The following is a 17,795-nucleotide window of genomic DNA, read 5'->3' on the forward strand; positions in this document are numbered from 1 at the left end:
CACCCAGGGCAGTGCCTCCCACACCCCCCCATACCAGGTTCTCTTTTGGACAGATTGGGGTCTCAGATGGGCCCCGACCCTAACCTTACCCCGTACACAGGCTGCTTCCTGGATGCTGGTGGTGGCGTCCAGCCTCACTTCTCTCTCCCCGCCGGCATGTGGGATGCGGCTGTCGCCCTCGTCCGGCCCCCCGACACCTGGTGTCTTCTCACCTCGACCACACCCACTGTTTCTCCCTCCCTGCTCGGTTCCCCCATGCTGGCTTCTGCCTGACCCTGCGCTGCCTCCGACTTGAGCCACTGCGAGCCCCTGGGGGTCCCCGCCCTCAAATTCCTCCTCCTGCCCTCACGGCCCACAACCCCTGGCCGGGCCCACCTGGCTGGGTTGGCAAGGCCCGGTCGCCCTTCCAGACAGGTCCCTTCCTTCCCTCAGGCTCCCAGCTGGGTTTGGTTTGGAAGGAGACAGGGCGCAAGAGGTCTGTCGGGGCGCTTCTCCCCTGCCCCTCCCTGTGTGGGCGCCTTGCGTCTCCAGTGGTGGTTCATCCCCCCCAGGGCGGTCCCTCCACCCAGGCGCATGTCCACTGAGCCCCCTGCTACCCACACCCAGGCCAGGGGTCAGGGGCAGCCCCCAGGGGCTCTGCAGCTTCCTTGGGACTCTGACAGGGGTTCCCAAGCTGACATCCTCTAACACTGGGAAGGATTAGAATCCAGTGTCGAGGTGCAGGAATCAATCAGACACGGAGAGCTGGTACTTTCTGCCAGGTTCAGGAATCATCGGAAAGGATTTGCCTTTTTTTTTTTTTTTTTTTTTTTTGCTGTACGCGGGCCTCTCACTGTTGTGGCCTCTCCCGTTGCGGAGCACAGGCTCCGGACGCGCAGGCCCAGCGGCCATGGCTCACGGGCCCAGCCGCTCCGCGGCATGTGGGATCCTCCCGGACCGGGGCACGAACCCACGTCCCCTGCATCGGCAGGCGGACTCCCAACCACTGCGCCACCAGGGAAGCCCAGGATTTGTCTTTAATGACGAAAACAGCTGAGAAAAGTCAGCGTACTGAAGACTCTGCCGGCTAATCCTCTGATTCCATTTTAACGTGTATAACTGAGGATTGATTCTCAATTTGTGATTTAAAATTGGACCTTGTCAGAGAATTTTAAACATTTGCAAACAATACCGAAATGCTTCAGAGAAGTTGAGATTTGGTATAAGTTTAATATACTAGACACTCTAGAGTTTTTTAAGCGCTTAGGGGAATTTCTGCAATGATATCAGGCATTCAATGTGCTTAAAGAGAAAAGAAAATACGCCACATTTGTAAGTGTCATTTTAAACGTTCAAGGGAATTTAATTAACTAAAGGCAGAAATGGAACTGATCGTTGTTTAATAGCATCTAATCTGTTAAACTGAGTTAATCAAGCATTAATCAAAGAAAAGGGGAAGCTGAGTGTTCTTACTTTATTTATAACCACAATAATATGGTCTCTAGGTTTAACTGAAAAGCTTAAAGCAAACAGGTTTGGAAAGGTGTAACTTCAATAAACTGTATATAAATTTTTAAAAACCAGCCTTAAATAATCTTTTCTGTGACCTAAGTCCCTACAGACAAACAAAAACCTAAATGAAACCCCAGAAAAAACCCACAAAATCCACAAGGACCCCAAACCAATCAGAGTTCAGCCCCACATCAGCAGAGCTCGGCCACAGTGGACCCCGAGGCCTGGCCCCTGGCCGCTGCCCTTCCGTCCATCCGTGGGTATTTACAGAGCGCTCACTAGTGCTCCAGGCCCTGTGCAGAGCAAGCCTGGCCGGCTTACGGTCCGCAGAGTGGCGGCTGGGCGGAGGCTGGTTCTCAAAGTGGGTTCCCTGGACCAACAGAGTCAGTGGCCCTTGGGAATCTGTTGGAAATTAAGATTCCTGGCTGGGCTTCCCTGGTGGCGCAGTGGTTAAGAATCCGCCTGCCAGTGCAGGGGACACAGGTTCGAGCCCTGGCCCGGGAAGATCCCACATGCCGCAGAGCTACTGAGCCCGTGTGCCACAACCACTGAGCCTGCACTCTAGAGCCCGTGAGCCACAACTACCGAGCCCGCGTGCCACAACTACTGAAGCCCACGTGCCCCTACAGCCCGTGCTCTGCAACAAGAGAAGCCACCGCAATGAGAGGCCCGCGCACCGCAACGAAGATGGGCCTCCACTGGCTGCAACTAGAGAAAGCCCGCACGCAGCAACGAACACCCATCGCAGCCAAACATAAACAAATAAATGAATTTTTAAAAAAAGATTCCCGGGCTCCACCCTGCCATACTGAATCCACATCTCTGGGTTGGGGCCCAGTGATCTATTTTAAGGAGACTCTCAGGGATTCTGGTGCAGCTGGAGTCTGAGAACCAGGCCCAGAGACCAGCCTCACCCTTCTGGTAGGTCTCCTGGCCCCTCCTGCTCTGCCTGTGAACGTGCTCTGCTCAGCGCTCTGAGTGGTAGAGCGGCTGTCAGAGCATCCTGGGGCCTCACTTGAGACAGGCTGGGACCTGGAACCTGGGCCCCTTTGCTGCAGTGCTTGTACCTGGACACACCTCTCCTCCAGCAATAAATACAAAGAAACTATACAGGACTAAAAATAAATGCACGCATGTGCAGCTGCTGCAAATTCTGGACAAAAGATACAAAAAGACCAAATAAAACCCAGCTGCCGCTTCTGAAGAGCCGGGAGCAAAAACAGGGTGTCAGGAGCCAAAGCAGGGCACCGCGCAGGCCCCCCGCACTCAGCACCACCCGGGCGCTGGGCAGACCACCTGAGCCATGCCTCCAGCCCGACCCCTGGACACACCCCTCCCCTCACCCCGTGTAAGGGACCAGCCCCCCTCAGGGAGCGGGCAAGCAAGGGAAGCTGTTTGGTCTCCGCACCCCCGCCACCAGCTGCAGCAGGGGCCCCCGGAACGCCTTGCCTGAATTTCCTGTCTGGCCTCAGGCCAATTTCTATCGATTGGGGAAGGCCAAGAACCCTGGTCGGTACATCAGGACTCAGCATCCCGGCTAACTGAGATTCTTGTCCCATATAATGGGACAGTCACTGCACACGCTGGCTTCCTCTGTTTTACATCCAGAAACAGCTCTGAACCTCAGGCTTGGCTGCTGGTGGCTGGGAGCTCGTGGCCCACCTGCTGCTGCAGGACTTGCTCAGTTCACTGGCCGTCCCCAGACCCTGAGCCTTGGCCTCTCTGAAGAGGGGCCGGAGGCCACGGCAGTGAGGTCAGAGGTGACAGTGTGGGGGTCACATCCCTGACCTCCAGCTCTGGCTTCCCAGCTGCTGGCAGCCTCGCTCCCACACAGCCAGAGCCCCGTGGGCCACCGTCATTTCCAGGCCATTGGAGCTGCCCTGCTTCACAGTTTGGACCCATGACCAAGCTCAGTCAGCTTCCCCTGGAGAGAGGACATCACCAGCTGGGGCACCAACAGCTGCCTAAGTTACTCTGCCCCCGGATGGGACGCTCTTGGTGCTGGCAATGCTGATAATTAAGAATAATCAGGGGCTTCCCTGGTGGCGCAGTGGTTGAGAGTCCGCCTGCCGATGCAGGGGACGCGGGTTCGTGCTCCGGTCCAGGAAGATCCCACATGCCGCGGAGTGGCTGGGCCTGTGAGCCATGGCCGCTGAGCCTGTGTGTCTGGAGCCCGTGCTCTGCAACGGGAGAGGCCACAGCAGTGAGAGGCCCGCGTACCGCAAAGAAAAAAAAAAAAAAGGTCTAAAAAAAAAGAGAGAGGAAACTTAAAACAGTGGTTTTTTTTAAAAATAAATAAAGGGGTAATCAGGTTAAAACAAGGTCATTCAGGTGGGCCCTAATCCAGTGTGACTGGTGTCCTTCTAACGGGGAGCACACACAGAGGGAGGGGACGTAAAGACACAGGGAGAAGACGGCCATGTGATTGGAGGGTCGCATCTACAAGCACCAGGGTTCACAGCAAATACCGGGAGCTGGGAGAGGCAGGAAGGACCCTCCCTGGGAGCCCCCGGGGGCGCAGCCCCGGAGACTTCAGACTCCAGCCTCAGTGCAGTAAGAGGAGGGGGCCGTGGCTTTAGGCCTCCCGGGTGACGGTACTCTGTCAAGGCTAACAGATCCAGTGTCAAAAACTCTTTGATTTGGGGGCTCTGGTGTCGCCACTGGGTAGACAGCTAACCAGCTGGTTAGTTAGGCTTGAGCTAGTGGGGATCTGCGTTCCAGCCCCTGGTACCAATGGCTAAGCTGCTTCCCCATCCTGGGCCTCTGAGCATTCTGTGTGGAGCGGGGTCACAGCACCTCAGAAGGAGCATTTGTGCGTGAAGGGCAAGGAATTGGTGACCTGGTGACCTGGTCGTAACCCACGACCTGGTGCTGAGGGCTCAAACCCGAACTCTCCTGGAAGCAGGGTCCTTTGGCACCCCAGGTCCACAGCCCTTGAAAGCCCTGCCCATCCCTCTCTGGATGGGCTGTGTCACGTCACGTTAATCATGCTGTGACCGTCCCGCTGAGCCGTGAACAGAGCCCAGGATATTAGCCTTTGACTGGGCTCCGAACCAAACCTGATTTTATCCTAAGAATACACTGAACCAAGGAGGTGAAAGGCCTGCACACTGAAAACTATAAGACATTGATGAAAGAAGTTGAAGAAGACACAAATAAATGGAAAAGTATCCATGCTCATGGATCGGAAAAATGTTGTTAAAATGACTGTACTACCCAAAGCAATCTACAGATTGAGTACATCCCTATCAAAATGCCAATGACATTTTTCCTCAAAAATAGAACAGCCAATCCTATAATTTGTGTGGAACCACAAAGACCCCAGAGCAATCTTGAGAAAGAAGAACAAAGCTGGAGGCATCACACTCCCTGATTTCAAACTACCTTGCAAAGCTACAAGAATCAAAACATATGGCATTGGCATAAAAACATTCCATAGATCAATGGAACAGAATACAGAACCCAGAAACAAACCCATGCACACATTGTCAATTAATTTATAACAAAGGAGCCAAGAATATACAACGAGGAAAAGATAGTCTCCTCAAAAAATGGTGCTGGGAAAACCGGACAGCTCCATGCAAAAGAGTAAAACTGGACCACTATCTTACACCATACAGAAAAATTAACTCAAAATGGACTAAAACTTTGAGCATAAGGCCTGGAATCATAAAATTCCTAGAAGAAAACGTCCTCTCTGGAGCCTTCTCTACAAGCTGCCCCCCCCAGGAGCAGCCGTGGGGAATTCAGATGCTCACAACCCCCATTTGCACCCTGCTTTACACACATCCACCAAGACAAGCCCACGAAACAGGGTGGGTCTCCTCGTTGCCATCGTGCAAACTCCCCAAGCCGAGGACCAGCTTTTACAATTTCCACCCCCCCACTGGCCCCCACTTTAGTGTAATGCAACAGAACGCGTGGCTTGAGAAAGAAAGTCACATCCAAAACACAACGTCTTGTTACCATATTCATAATGTTTCCCAGTCCCGCTGCCATCGAGGTTTCTTACATTGACCTAAGTTTTGGGGCCTTACGTCCCCCTTACTGGTAACACGCAGCTCACGGACCAGCCAGGCCAACAGGTCTGCTCGGCAGACGGTCCCCTCATGAGGCCTCGGTGGCCAGGCAGTGACACTTACCCTCATGCCCAGCTCGATGTTCTCCCCACCGTACACCTCCATGCCCGGGTCCAGCAGGCCGATGTCCCCGAAGTACTCCCGGTCCACCACGAAGGAGCAGCCGATCATGGCTGGGGTTCTGGAGGGAAGCAGGCAGTGCATGAGCTGGTTGCTGGTGTGTGGCCCCGGATCTCCACAGCCTGGTTGGGCTCACCATCCTCTTTCCAAGTCCCCACACCTCATCCCTGCACTCCTCACCTCCGCTTGGTCACTGTGCCCAGGGCTTGGGACACAGGCAGGGCTGCCTAGGACTTGTCTTTGCATCCCTCAGAGATGACAAAAACCAGTATTCAATTCAGGCAACTTAGTGGAAATTTTTAAAAATCTGTTTACCCAATGAGTTGTTTAGTTGCCCTGATCATCAGTCACTTGCCTACCTCCTTCGTTATTTTATCTGTGTATCAGTAGTCAGGGCTGTAATGGGCGGTTGCACAGGCTGTGCACTGCTCAACTCTATGGAAGCTCTTCAATATCAGACTCTCTCTGAATGACACACCTTGAAGTTGTACAGTACACAACCTGTGCAGCTGTCTGCAAAAGACTGCCAACTGTACTATTATTCCTGTAATAATTCTATTTACAGCTACATATTTTTAAAATGTCAGTAAATCTTGCCTTGTCCCAAGCAATTGTATCTGTAAAATCATGTGTCAATGTGCTGGTTATAGTTTTTTCTAAAATGCATTAACAATCTATCAGTGTTGAGACCTCCACTGGTCTCATGGAGCAGCGGTGGTCAAAGCAGGACAGGGTGAGACAGAGTGGCAGAGAAAAGTGGACGGTGTCACTGTGAATAGAACTGTACATTTGCTGACTCATTCATTCATTCATGATACATTCACATCATGAATGCAGGATATACTGAGTGCCTATTAGTCGGAGGGGATAAAAAAGAGAAAGGAAAGAGAACGGAAAAATAGCTTGCTAGCAAGAAGTAGACACAGTCTCTGTTTTGTAAGAAAGCAGGACCTTCCAAGCTTTTGAAGGACGTGTTTCCCTCAAAACAAAGACACCTCCCTTGTAGGCTGAGGGCTTAGTTTCTTCCGAGCTCTGAGAGGACTAGTGAAGGCTCCCCACTGGGGCTTCCCTGGTGGCACAGTGGTTAAGAATCTGCCTGCCAATGCAGGGGACACGGGTTCGAGCCCTGCTCTGGGAAGATCCCACATGCTGCGGAGCAACTAAGCCCGTGCGCCACAACTACCGAGCCTGCTCTCTAGAGCCCGCGAGCCACAACTACTGAAGTCCGCGTGCCTACAGCCTGTGCTCTGCAACAAGAGAAGCCACCGCAGTGAGAAGCCCGTGCACCGCAAAGAAGATCCAACGTAGCCAAAAATAAAATAGAACAAATAAATTAAAAAACAAAAACAAAAAGGCTCCCCACTGTCCCCGAAGGCCCCTGTGGTCCTGGCAAGGCTGAAGGCTAAGGCTGTTTCCTGCTCCGTTCCCCCCGCTGTCCCGTTGCTCCCACAGGTATGAAGTCACTCATGATAACGCCATGATAAATTGTTCTCAATCACAATTTAAAAGAAGCATTTCTTTTCAATGTGACTAGGACATCAGAAGCAAATGCCCATGAGTTGTCCAAGAATAACAGAGGCATTAAAAGGCGATTATCCTTTTATTTGTAAAAAGATCCAATTTGTTCAGTCATGACATTTGAGCCACAAATCTAACAGCAACGAAATTTTAATGTCATCTGTGATGTGTAATAGCAAGCGTTTGACTGGTTAAGTTATGGTTCACCAACCAAGAGAGATATTTCTCTCATTTTCTTAACGACACAAAAATCTCAGGCGATCTCTGGTGAACTTAACTACCAAATCCCTCCCAAGTCTGATGTAGCTAGTAAGAATTTTTTTACTACTGCTCAGAGTTCCAAAATAAACAGCCAGGGCCGAGGGGTTCTCAGGTTCGGCCGGGCAGGGGGAGACGTGTCGTCCTGGGGGCATCCTTACATCGGGGCTGATGTGCACATGCCGGGATATAGCAAGCGGCATCTCTGCAAAGGGTCCTCACCCGGGCTCCTGCCTTGTAAAGGCAACAGACATGCGGACACACACAGATGCATGGATGCACACAACACACACGCGTGCGTGCAAAAGTACACACATGCAACAGACAGGTACACGGACACATGTAGACACACACGCAACACACCCACTACAAGGCCAGACACACACCCAACAAACAGATGTACAGATATACAGACACATGTAATACACGTACATGGTCCCACAAACGTACCCACAGATAGATACCCATACACACAGACCTACACGTACACACCCAGATGCACACAGGTAACACCCAGAGAAACACACATGTGCACCCCCGCACACATAAACACAGACCCACACCTGCAGTGAACACACACACAGATACACATACAACACATGCACACACAGAGACACACCCAGACACCCACGCATAGACAATCCACATCCTCGAGTCCATGGAATTCTGGAGTTCTGTATAAATGGGAGTGCATAGAATTAAGGTCACAAACGGGTCCTTCAGCCTTCAGGAGAGTGACAAGGGACAAGAGAGTCATCTGCTCCCGGCGTCTTGAGGAAGAACACGTGCTCGCAGGCAGGGCGTGGCCAGGCAATCGGCACAAGCACAGGGAAGGCGTGTGCAGAATCTTGCAGACTCGCTGCCGAACTGGGTGCAGGGGTCACATGCACTGGTGGCGAGTTTGTGGAGAAACTGGGGTGGGTTGGCTCAACTGTCTTGGAAAAGTCCAAAGCTATGAATAGACAGCCAACGATACCTGTGCAGTGATGCAACGCACCCGGCTCGGTGCGCACCAGCTGTGTTACCTTGGGCAAGTCGCTCAGCTTCTCTGTGCTCGGCTGCCCCGCCCATAACGTGAAAGGCAGGACGGTGCCTCCTCCACAGGCTGCTGTGCAGATGAAAACTGCATAGAGGAGTGTCTGGAGCCTGGGAACCGTTTGCTGTTATTATTTTATCCCCTGATTCCACAGCTGGCATTTATCCTAGGAGACTAATCCAAAAGCTATTCGCACAAAGCTGTGCACTGCAGCGTGAGTTATAGCGGCCAAAGGGAAATCAACTTAGAGTCCATCAGTGTAGACGGTCGAATGAATTTCGAGCCATCCCTTTTATGGACTGTTACCCACCCAGCAGGCGAGGTGCTTACCAAGACCCCCAGCACCACGGGAAGTGACGGCTCAGGAGAGGGTAAGTGACAAGTCAGCAGGAAAATGTCACTATGCTACCACCGTGACCGGAGAAGCAATTATGTGTGAATGTGTGTGTGCATGCGGGTCTATGTGTGGTCTTGCGCGTATGTGTGGGTGTGTGTGCGTGTGTGTCTGGGTGGGCGGGTCTGTGTGGTTTTGTGTGTGTGAGTGTGTACGTGTGTCTGTGTGCTTGCATTTGTATCTGTGTGTGCACCTCTATGCACGTGTGTGCACCTCTATGCACGTGTGTGCATCTGTGTGTGATTTTGCACATGTGTGTGTGAGTGTGCGTGTGTTACTTGGGGCCTCGTTCCACGCTCCCCTGCTTGGTGGGGGGGACTGGGTGCTGGGAGGGGGCCCCTCTGCCACCCCCCGAGCGTCCCCCTTTCCTCCGGGCTCCTCTGGCCCCACTGGTAGCGACTTACACCCGCGATCCCTCTGCGTCCACCAGACACACTGGCCCGGATCTGGACTCCCCTCGGGGGACGGGGTGCAAACCCTCGCACGAGCTCCACGGCCCCTGGAAGATGCGAGCCGCGTGCGCCAAGGGGCTGCACTGCCCTCCCCGAGGCGGGGGTCCGTACGACGCGGCCAAGACGCTCCGCGCCTGCACCCTGCTGGCAGCTCGGAGCCACGCGGAGACGGGGACGAACACGCCACTGGTCACGGGTCCCGTTTTGACCTCCTTCAGACCCGGGAAATAGCTCCATTTCAGTGACATGGTTTGCGCGTGCGGCCAGCCGCCCCCAGCACGCAGGACCCCTGGACCCACACCAGGCCTGCGGGCCCCTCACTCCCCTTTCCACGTGCTGGGGGAGCCGTCTTTCTCCTTCTGTCAAGGCTGAGATACTTCCCTCCAGCAATCCAAGCCTTCTTCTCACTCCTTTTTCTTCCTTGAGCTTCAAGGATAATGAACGGTAGGGAAATTTCCTACAGGAAATCTTCACACACCAGCCTCTCCCGGGCTAATTTCCCACCCGGGCTCCAGGGCGGGTGTGCGAGCTGCATCCTTCAGGAGAAGGGCAGCGGCTCCGCGCCCAGGTCCGAGGGAAACGAGAAATCCCAGAGCGGTTTTCAGGAGAGACCCTTCCAGGCCCGCGCTGTCCCCGGGGATGCAGTTTCCCAGCCTGGGGTCCGGGGGTCGGGGTGTGCAGGGTGAGGGGCTCCATCAGAGGGTGGCCACTGGGGTGCCAGGGCTTTTCCCGCGGGGTCTGCTGTCGCGGGGAGGTTGTGTGAAGACCCTTCCCTGAGAAGGGGGAGAGGAGGGCCATCCTCTGGATAACAACCTTGGAAGCAAAGGACCTCGCGGCTGCCCCTGCGGTCCTGTTTCTCCTGAACCCCCAGCTCGAGGCCCGAGGGGAGCAGGCTGCGGGGAGCACTGGGGACTGTGGCGCTGCCCCTCCCGGGGGACCAGTGGCAGCTCAGCTCCAGTGGACCGTCACCAGGCAGGAATGGGGGCCTGGGTTTTCCAGAATCTTCTACTTTTCAAAGAGTAGATATCAATTTCATGTGAAATCTCTTAAGTGTAAACATTGGTTCCAATTCAAAACATACACGGTACAATCGAGGCAACACGCTGTAACTCAGAGACGGCCTTTTCTAGAACTTGAAGGACGCGGTTACGCCACCCTTGGCTCCCCGGGTGCTGTGCACACTGAGACGGGAGATTCAGAGTGACTTCTCTCCCCAGGAAGAGGGGCCGGGGGTGTGGGGGCAGGGCAGTGAGTCCCGGCACGAAGCCTGCTGAGGACCAGGGGGGTCTGGGCAGGCTCCGGTCGGCTTCCTCTCTTCCCCGAGGGACACACCACATCTGATTCCCAGGGAGCCTTGGCTGGGCGCGGTCAAAGCCATCAGCCCCGCAGGCAGCCTTGAGAGGCCCTTGTCGGGACTCTGCTTCCCCGCGGGCTGCACTCATGCCCGTCGAGGACGCAGTTCGGGGACTGGCTGTGGTCGTGGCTCCGCGTGGAGCTGAGGAATGCTTGTGACTGTCACACGCAGCACCGGCTCCAGACTGCCACCATGGTCTCGCCTCAGCGTGGCTGTGTGCCGGCTCCATCCCCACGGGGACGCCCTCCTGGCAGATGCCCAGCAAGGCTTAGGACCTTCCAGTCTTGGTGTACGGCTCTGAAGAGGGCCTGTTCTGGACATTGGCCATTTTAGGTTACCCAGCGTGTTCACTTCCCGTGGCTGCGAAAAGAAGTACCATAAACGGGCTTCAGACCAGAGATGTGTGTCCTCTCCCAGCTCCTGACGCCGGAAGTCCGAGGTCGAGGTGTCGGACTGGAGATGTGTGTCCTCTCCCAGCTCCTGGCGCTGGAAGTCCGAGGTCGAGGTGTCCCAGGGCCGCGCTCTCTCTGGAGGCTCCAGGGGAGGGTCCTTCCTGCCTCTTCCAGCTGCTGGGGGCCCCAGGCGTCCCTTGGCTTCTGGCTGCGTCCCTCCCGTCTCTGACTCCAGAGTGGCGTGGCCTTTCCTCTTCTGTGTGTGTCTCTCCTAAGGACACTCATGACGGCATTCAGGGCCCAGCCTGGTGATCCAAGGTAATCTCCCCGTCACAAGATCCCAATTGCATCTGCAAAGATCCTTTCCCCAATGAGGTCGCCTTCATGGGCTCTGGGGGTCAGGATGTGGACACGCCTGTCTGCTACGCCCAGCCTTCTTATAAACACCCCAACATCTTTTAGGGAAACAGCCTCTCTCCTTGCACATTCTCCCTGTGGGACGGTGAGTCCCCAGACCTTCCCCTCTGTGAAGGTCAGCGGGTCACTGGAGGACGCCTTCTCCCATCTGCTTCCAGGAAAGGTGGGGGCAGGGGTTTGCGGCCCAAGTTCAGCCACTGCCTCCTCTGTTCCGGGGACTGACTGGGGTGGAGGGACACCCGTCCGCAGTGTCGGGGAGACGTCTGGCTTTCCTGCTGCCTCCTCCCCAGAGCCGCTTCAGCTCACGTTAGCTGGCGCCCTTCTCTGTTGCTGGAATCCTCCTGGTCCCGGCTCAGAGATGCTAATTTAACTGGCATGGTAAGCAGCTTGGGCATTGGAATTATTGCTTTTTTGTATGTTTTGAAATTCATTTTAAAAATCAACTCAACAAAGTTAAATTTACACGCAACAGGACACATCCCTTGAAAGCGTGTGGTCCGAGTGGTCTGACGGAGGGAACGTCGGGTAACCCCGTCCCAGTCCAGACGGAGAATGTGCCCACGCAGGGCTCCTCGGTCCTCCACCAGGGGACTGCGTTCTCTGGGCTTCTCTGTGCATCAGATCACACACTGCGCGCTCTCGTGTATCTGGCTCTTTCGCCTCTGTTTCACCATTTTGAGTTTCACCCGCATTGTTACGGGCATAACCGTTTATTCCCTTTTAGTTCTGAGAAGTCTCCCGTTACATAGATAGGTTATGCTTCGTTTATCTAGTCACCTGTTGGTGGACATTTGGGTCCAATTCGGGACTACTGTGAATAAAGCTGCCACCACAAACATTCGCAGGTGTCTTTTGTAGACGTGCGTTTTCATTTCTTTTGGGAAGATACCTGGGGTAGAGCGGCTGGTCATACAGGAAGTGTTTTTACCTCTTTGAGAAACTGCAAGTATTACAAAGTGGTCTTGCCGATGCCTTCTCGCGCCGGCCGTGCTGAGAGTTCCGACTACTCCGTGTCACCAGCCCCCGCTGCCACTGGTCTGTCTGTCCGTTCTAGCAGGCGTGCAGGGCCCCTCACTGGGACACTGTGTGACTCCGTGGGGGGCGTTTTTCTATGAGTGTGTTAGCACTTTGTCTACCTTCCTGTGTGCAGTATCTGTTCGAGGCCTTTGCCCATTTTTTGTTTGGGTTTTGGGCATCAGGGGTTTCAAATGCTCTCCAGGTAATAGTAATAAGGAGCAAAGCTTGAGACGATGCACAGTCTGTCCAGAGCGTCCCTCCTGCAGCTCGGGGCATCCAGGCTGCTCTGAGACTTAATTTCTCGCTGGACGGCTCTTTGCTCATGGAGGGTAGGTGCCCGGAAGCCCCCGTAAGACACTCCTAGGGGAAGAGAGAGCTTTCAGAGGCGCAGTGAGGGATGGTCTTGGTCACTTGCGGGCAGAGCGGCTTGTTTCAGCAGGGACACATCAGTTTGTACAGATGAGGCAGGAGGGTCCCAGCCCGAGGCCCTAAGATCCAAACCTCTACAGGGGGGACCTGGCCAAGGCTGCAAGGGGTCAACAGATCCTGCAGATGCACGTTCACTCCAGGAAAAAAATACCTCCATCCTGCTGGGCCCCCAGGAGAAAGTGGTAGCCCCACTAGATTTTGAAACATAGATTTCCCAGGGGCTCAGCAGACTAGGGAAGTGGAAGGAAGGGCTGCAAACTACAGAAGCTCAGTCGGTGATGGAAACAAACAAAGCAGGCCAGGTGCAAGGAATGACAGCGCAGGTAGGAAGGCAGAGCGTCAGGGAGACAATGGGGAGGGGTGGGGATTTCGGGAACTGGAGACCACCACGCTGTTTAGACAGGGGACTGCTTCTCAGCCCCAGGGACTGCTGCCTTGGGAGAATGTGCACCTTCCCATTTTTATAAAGATGCTGGGCTGTGGGTTTTTTTAAAAATTTATTTTATTTATTTATTTGTGGCTGCGTTGGGTCTTCACTGCTGCACATGGGCTTTCTTCTCTAGTTGCGGCGAGCGGGGGCTACTCTTCGTTGTGGTGCGCGGGCTTCTCATTGCGGTGGCTTCTCTTGTTGCTGAGCACAGGCTCTAGGCATACGGGCTTCAGTAGTTGTGGCACACGGGCTTCGTTGCTCTGCAGCATGTGGGATCTTCCCGGACCAGGGCTTGAACCTGTGTCCCCTGCATTGGCAGGTGGATTCCCAACCACTGTGCCACCAGGGAAGCCCTGGGTTGTGTATTCTTTTTTAATATTTTATTTATTTAGTTAGTTATTTGGTTGTGCCAGGTCTTAGTTGCAGCAGGCGGGCTCCTTAGTTGTGGCATGCAAACTCTTAGTTGTGGCATGCATGTGGGATCTAGTTCCCGGACCAGGGATTGAACTTGGGCTCCCTGCATTGGGAGCATGGAGTCTTAACCACTGCACCACAAGAGAAGTCTCTGGGTTGTGTATTTTTAACATGTGAAAATCTCTCCGTTTTCATGTTTGGGAACCGATTCAAAATAAAATAAATGCTTTGCAGGACAATCTCTGGGGTCTGCTGAAACGCCTGGGGTCTCTGTAGCACACACACAGCATCTGTGGTCTCTGGGTCTCTGCTCTGCTCCCCGGCTCGTGTTTTTGACTCTTGTGGTGCTGTCTCTGCCTCTGTCTGTCTCTCCCTCGTTCTCTCTAAGTCTCTGTCTCCTTTCCCTCCCTCTCTCCATCTCTGCACCTCTCGTCCTCTCTACTCCATGACGCCTTCCCAGTTTTGTCCCTTGGTCTCGCTGCCGCCTACCCTGACTCTGTCTTCCTCTGTTCGTCTCTCTTTCTTGTTCCCTCTCACTTTCCTTGGTGAGTCCCCTGTTCTGCTCTCTCCATGTCTGTGTCCCTTTTCAGTCTCTTTTACTGGCTCTTTCTCTTTGGGTGTTAGCTCTGTCTGTCTGTCTGTCTGTCTCCCTCCCTCTCCCTCCCTCTCCCCCCCCCCCACCCGACCTCGTCATCTCTCAGGTCACACACTGGAGCCGCTCCCAAGTTCCCCCATCACATCACCATGTCCCTCTGCACATCTGGGCAGACGCTGCATCCCACCACATTTACTTGCCCACATGGCGCAGGCCCTGGCTTTCTGCAGGAGAGCACCCCCGTCCCTCCAGCCCCCAAGCCCCCTGCGGCAGCCCTGCCCCACCGCCACCTCACGCTGTCCTGGCTCCTTCCAGGGCAGGCCCTGCCCCAGGGGCCCCGGGGGTCGGCTCACCTGATGGGCGCTGCCTCGTCACCACGGTCCAGCCAGTCCTGGGGCGGGATGATGTACATGCACCAGAGGCCCCAGTTGTAGCCGTGGGCAGCGCTGGCGTACTGCTGCACCTCAAATGTGTCGTACTTGATGTTGTCGATGGCCGGCAGGACGATGCGCCGGCGGTCCTCCCGGATCCGCGAGAGGGCGGGCTCGGCCCTGCGGGGCGGTGCATGCCCATGGGGAAGGGCATGGATGCCGGGAGCCCCCGCCCCATTCCCCCAGGTGGGGGGGCTGAAGCCGGGCCTCCTCCAGGGAGGCGGCCACACCCGGGTCTGATGGCGCCTGCGGACGGCGGATCCAAGAGCTTCACCTCTGGAAGCCCCGGGGTCGCCTGGGCTGCAGACCCGCCTGCCGAGGTCTCGCCCTTCCCGGGCCAGCCCGTGGCTAAGGACTGATGGACACCAGGAATACGGGCACACGGATTGGGCCCAATCTCTGACGCCTCTATGGGGCCGTCCTGGCTCCAGAGGCCCTGTGGGTCAGCTCAGTCCTACCCTTCACAGCTCGGCCTCCCCCTCCAGCGCATCCCACTTCCCTGCCCTCCTTCCCGCACGGGTGGCCGTACGTTCATTTACAAGCATGAACTGAGGACCTGTTATGTGCCACACCCTGTTTTAACACACCGGAGTACATTCACGAACTAGAAAAGAAAAAAAACATCCATGCCTCAGGGAACTTAGGATACACTGAAGGGACAGAAAGGCTACCAGGTACTGTTGTGCAGTGCACAACCTACACAACAGTATGTGGTAGCCCTGACTGGGTGGGGGTCAGGGGACAGAAAATAATGTATAAATAAATGATATAATATATTAGGAGGTGATAGCTGTTGTGGTGGAATAAGAGAGCAAGTAAGGAGGATTTGGAATTGCACTTTTAAATAGGGTGCCTGGTGTATGTTGCCCTGGGTGGTGAACAGAAGGAGGTGTAGGATGTAGCAGGTGGTTGGGAGAGCTGGGGGGGGGGCACTCCATGCAGAGGGAGCAGCCAGTGCTGAGCTCCTGGGATGTGCTGGTGCACTTGGGGGGCGGGCCAGGGGCCTGGAGTGGCGAGATGGGGGCAGTGTAGGCAATGAGGCCGGGGAGGAGAGGGACCAGAGGACATGGGCTGTCGGTTGCGGATTCTCCTTGCAGGAGTCCAAGAGGCAAGCAGGTGCAGCTTGACCCCGGAGACGGCCTTGTCTACCGCAAGGATGAGATGCTGCCCGAGGGCCTGTCACCGAACTGGAGTTCAACGTGGCTGTGAGCAGCCCACTGACGGGGCAGCCAGAGAGACGAACGCTACAGGGGGCCAGGGGGCCAAGCTCAGGCAGGGACAGCGGGGGCGGGTGGGGCTGGGGCAGTTCTCTGACCCTGGCGAGATGCGCCACGTGGCCCGCCCTCCTTCCTGTGCTTCCAAGCGACAGCCTGGTATTTACCTGCCTTTCAGCTTCATGAGGAGGCTTAATTAATTACTGTTAGCAGAGTGCTTCAGACGTGAAAAGCTCTCTGCAAATGCCACATCTGCTAATCAGGCAGGATCTTTGTGGAGGCAATTCTTGGAGGGAAGGGCTATTTGCAGATGGATAACTGGGTTTTCAGTTGTGAAAATTAAAGTTGCATTTTGACGTGGTAGACTTGTGATTCTCCCAAACGCCCTCCAAATGCTCCAGGGAGTTTAACGTATGTTAGAGGGACAGAAAGGCCTCCGAGTACAGCTGTGCAGTGCACAACCTGCACAACAGTATGGAGTGACCCTGGTGGGGAGCGCAGACCATAACACGTCATTAACGATAGCACGTGATAGGTGTCATGGGAAAAGAAGACTCGCTTCATGAGGGTGGCAGAGGAGAGGGAAGTGGGGGCCAGCAGGGGAAGTCAAAGCAGAAAGACGTCGAATCTCGGTCAGGAACGTACTGGGACAGACGCAGCGCTGAGAACAAACTCGTGGTCCTGTGGTGACTGAGATGCCACAGCGAGAGTGGAGGGAACGTGGAGGAGAGGGCTCCACTCACCTGCCGCCCAGGCACAAAAGCCCTGGTCCAACCAGCAGGAGCCATTAGGAAAACCAAGAACTTCGAGAGACACCGAAGGCCAGACCCTCGTGGTCCCCAGCTGGGGATGCCGGCCAGGCGCTGTGCGACTTGATCAGCACGTCCAACACGAGCACCTCCTTACAGCATTCGCAGCCCTCGCATTTCCCGCAAGGGAGTATCTCAGCGAACGTCTTAGTTTAGGCTTCACAGAGTTTGAAGGTGTAATGTGGGCGATTTGATATAAAAACGGTGAGGTTTAGTCTCTCTTGAAACAGGGCAAGCTGCCCACCCACCCCGGGGCTGACTTTTCCCTGCAGCTCATCTGGTGGGGGCTCAGGCTGCCCCTGGGTGCAGGGCTCATACTCCCTGCCCAGTGTGGACCCCCTGCAGACCCTCCCACTGTGGGTCTAACTTAAGGATCTCGAGATGGGATCATCCTGGGTGACCTGGGTGGGCCCTAAACCCACTGGCAAGGGTACTTAGGAGAGAGAAGAGGAGAGACAGAGTCACACAGAGAGGAGAAGCCGTGTGAAGACGGAGGTAGAGATTGGAGGGACTCCTGGAGCCCCCAGAAGCTGGGAGAGGGTTGAACGGTGTCTTCCCACAAAGATTTGTCCATCTGGAACCTGGGAGGGGACCTTATTTGGAAATAGAGTCTTTGCAGATGTAATTCAGTTAAAAAGCCCAAGATGAGATCAGCCTGGATTGGGCTGGGCCCTGAAAGCAAGACGTCCCAGCCTTCCTGCCGGGCGGGCCCCGGGGCATCTCTAGATCATCTCACGCAGATGCTCCTGCGTCACTGAGGTATCCCTGCCGCCCCCCTGGCCACATCCCCCTCCAGGTTTCTCACTAGAAGCCCACCTCACCCCTGCATGGATGGGTGGGAGAAAATGAGTGGACGCTTTGATCTAGAATTTTCCATAAGGATGAGAAATTGCTTCCACCTTGTGCCCTAGACTTAGGTCTCCATTAACTGAGACCCTACAGACC

The 17,795-nt window shown here is 55.0% G+C and overlaps 1 protein-coding gene across 1 annotated transcript in view; it reads right to left on the bottom strand.

Moving 5' to 3' along the window:
* GALNT9 (polypeptide N-acetylgalactosaminyltransferase 9) overlaps window positions 1-17,795 on the bottom strand; it is a 90,550-nt gene that overhangs the window by 29,989 nt on the left and 42,766 nt on the right. Inside the window, exons 5-6 of the mRNA XM_060120860.1 lie at window positions 14,750-14,947; window positions 5,634-5,751 (exon numbers count right to left, since the gene is read on the bottom strand). Coding sequence (XP_059976843.1) covers window positions 5,634-5,751; window positions 14,750-14,947 — 316 coding nt within the window. The remainder of the gene's footprint in view (window positions 1-5,633; window positions 5,752-14,749; window positions 14,948-17,795) is intronic.

The sequence above is a fragment of the Lagenorhynchus albirostris genome, chromosome 14 (assembly GCF_949774975.1).
Source record: "Lagenorhynchus albirostris chromosome 14, mLagAlb1.1, whole genome shotgun sequence".
Classification (NCBI taxonomy): domain Eukaryota; kingdom Metazoa; phylum Chordata; class Mammalia; order Artiodactyla; family Delphinidae; genus Lagenorhynchus; species Lagenorhynchus albirostris.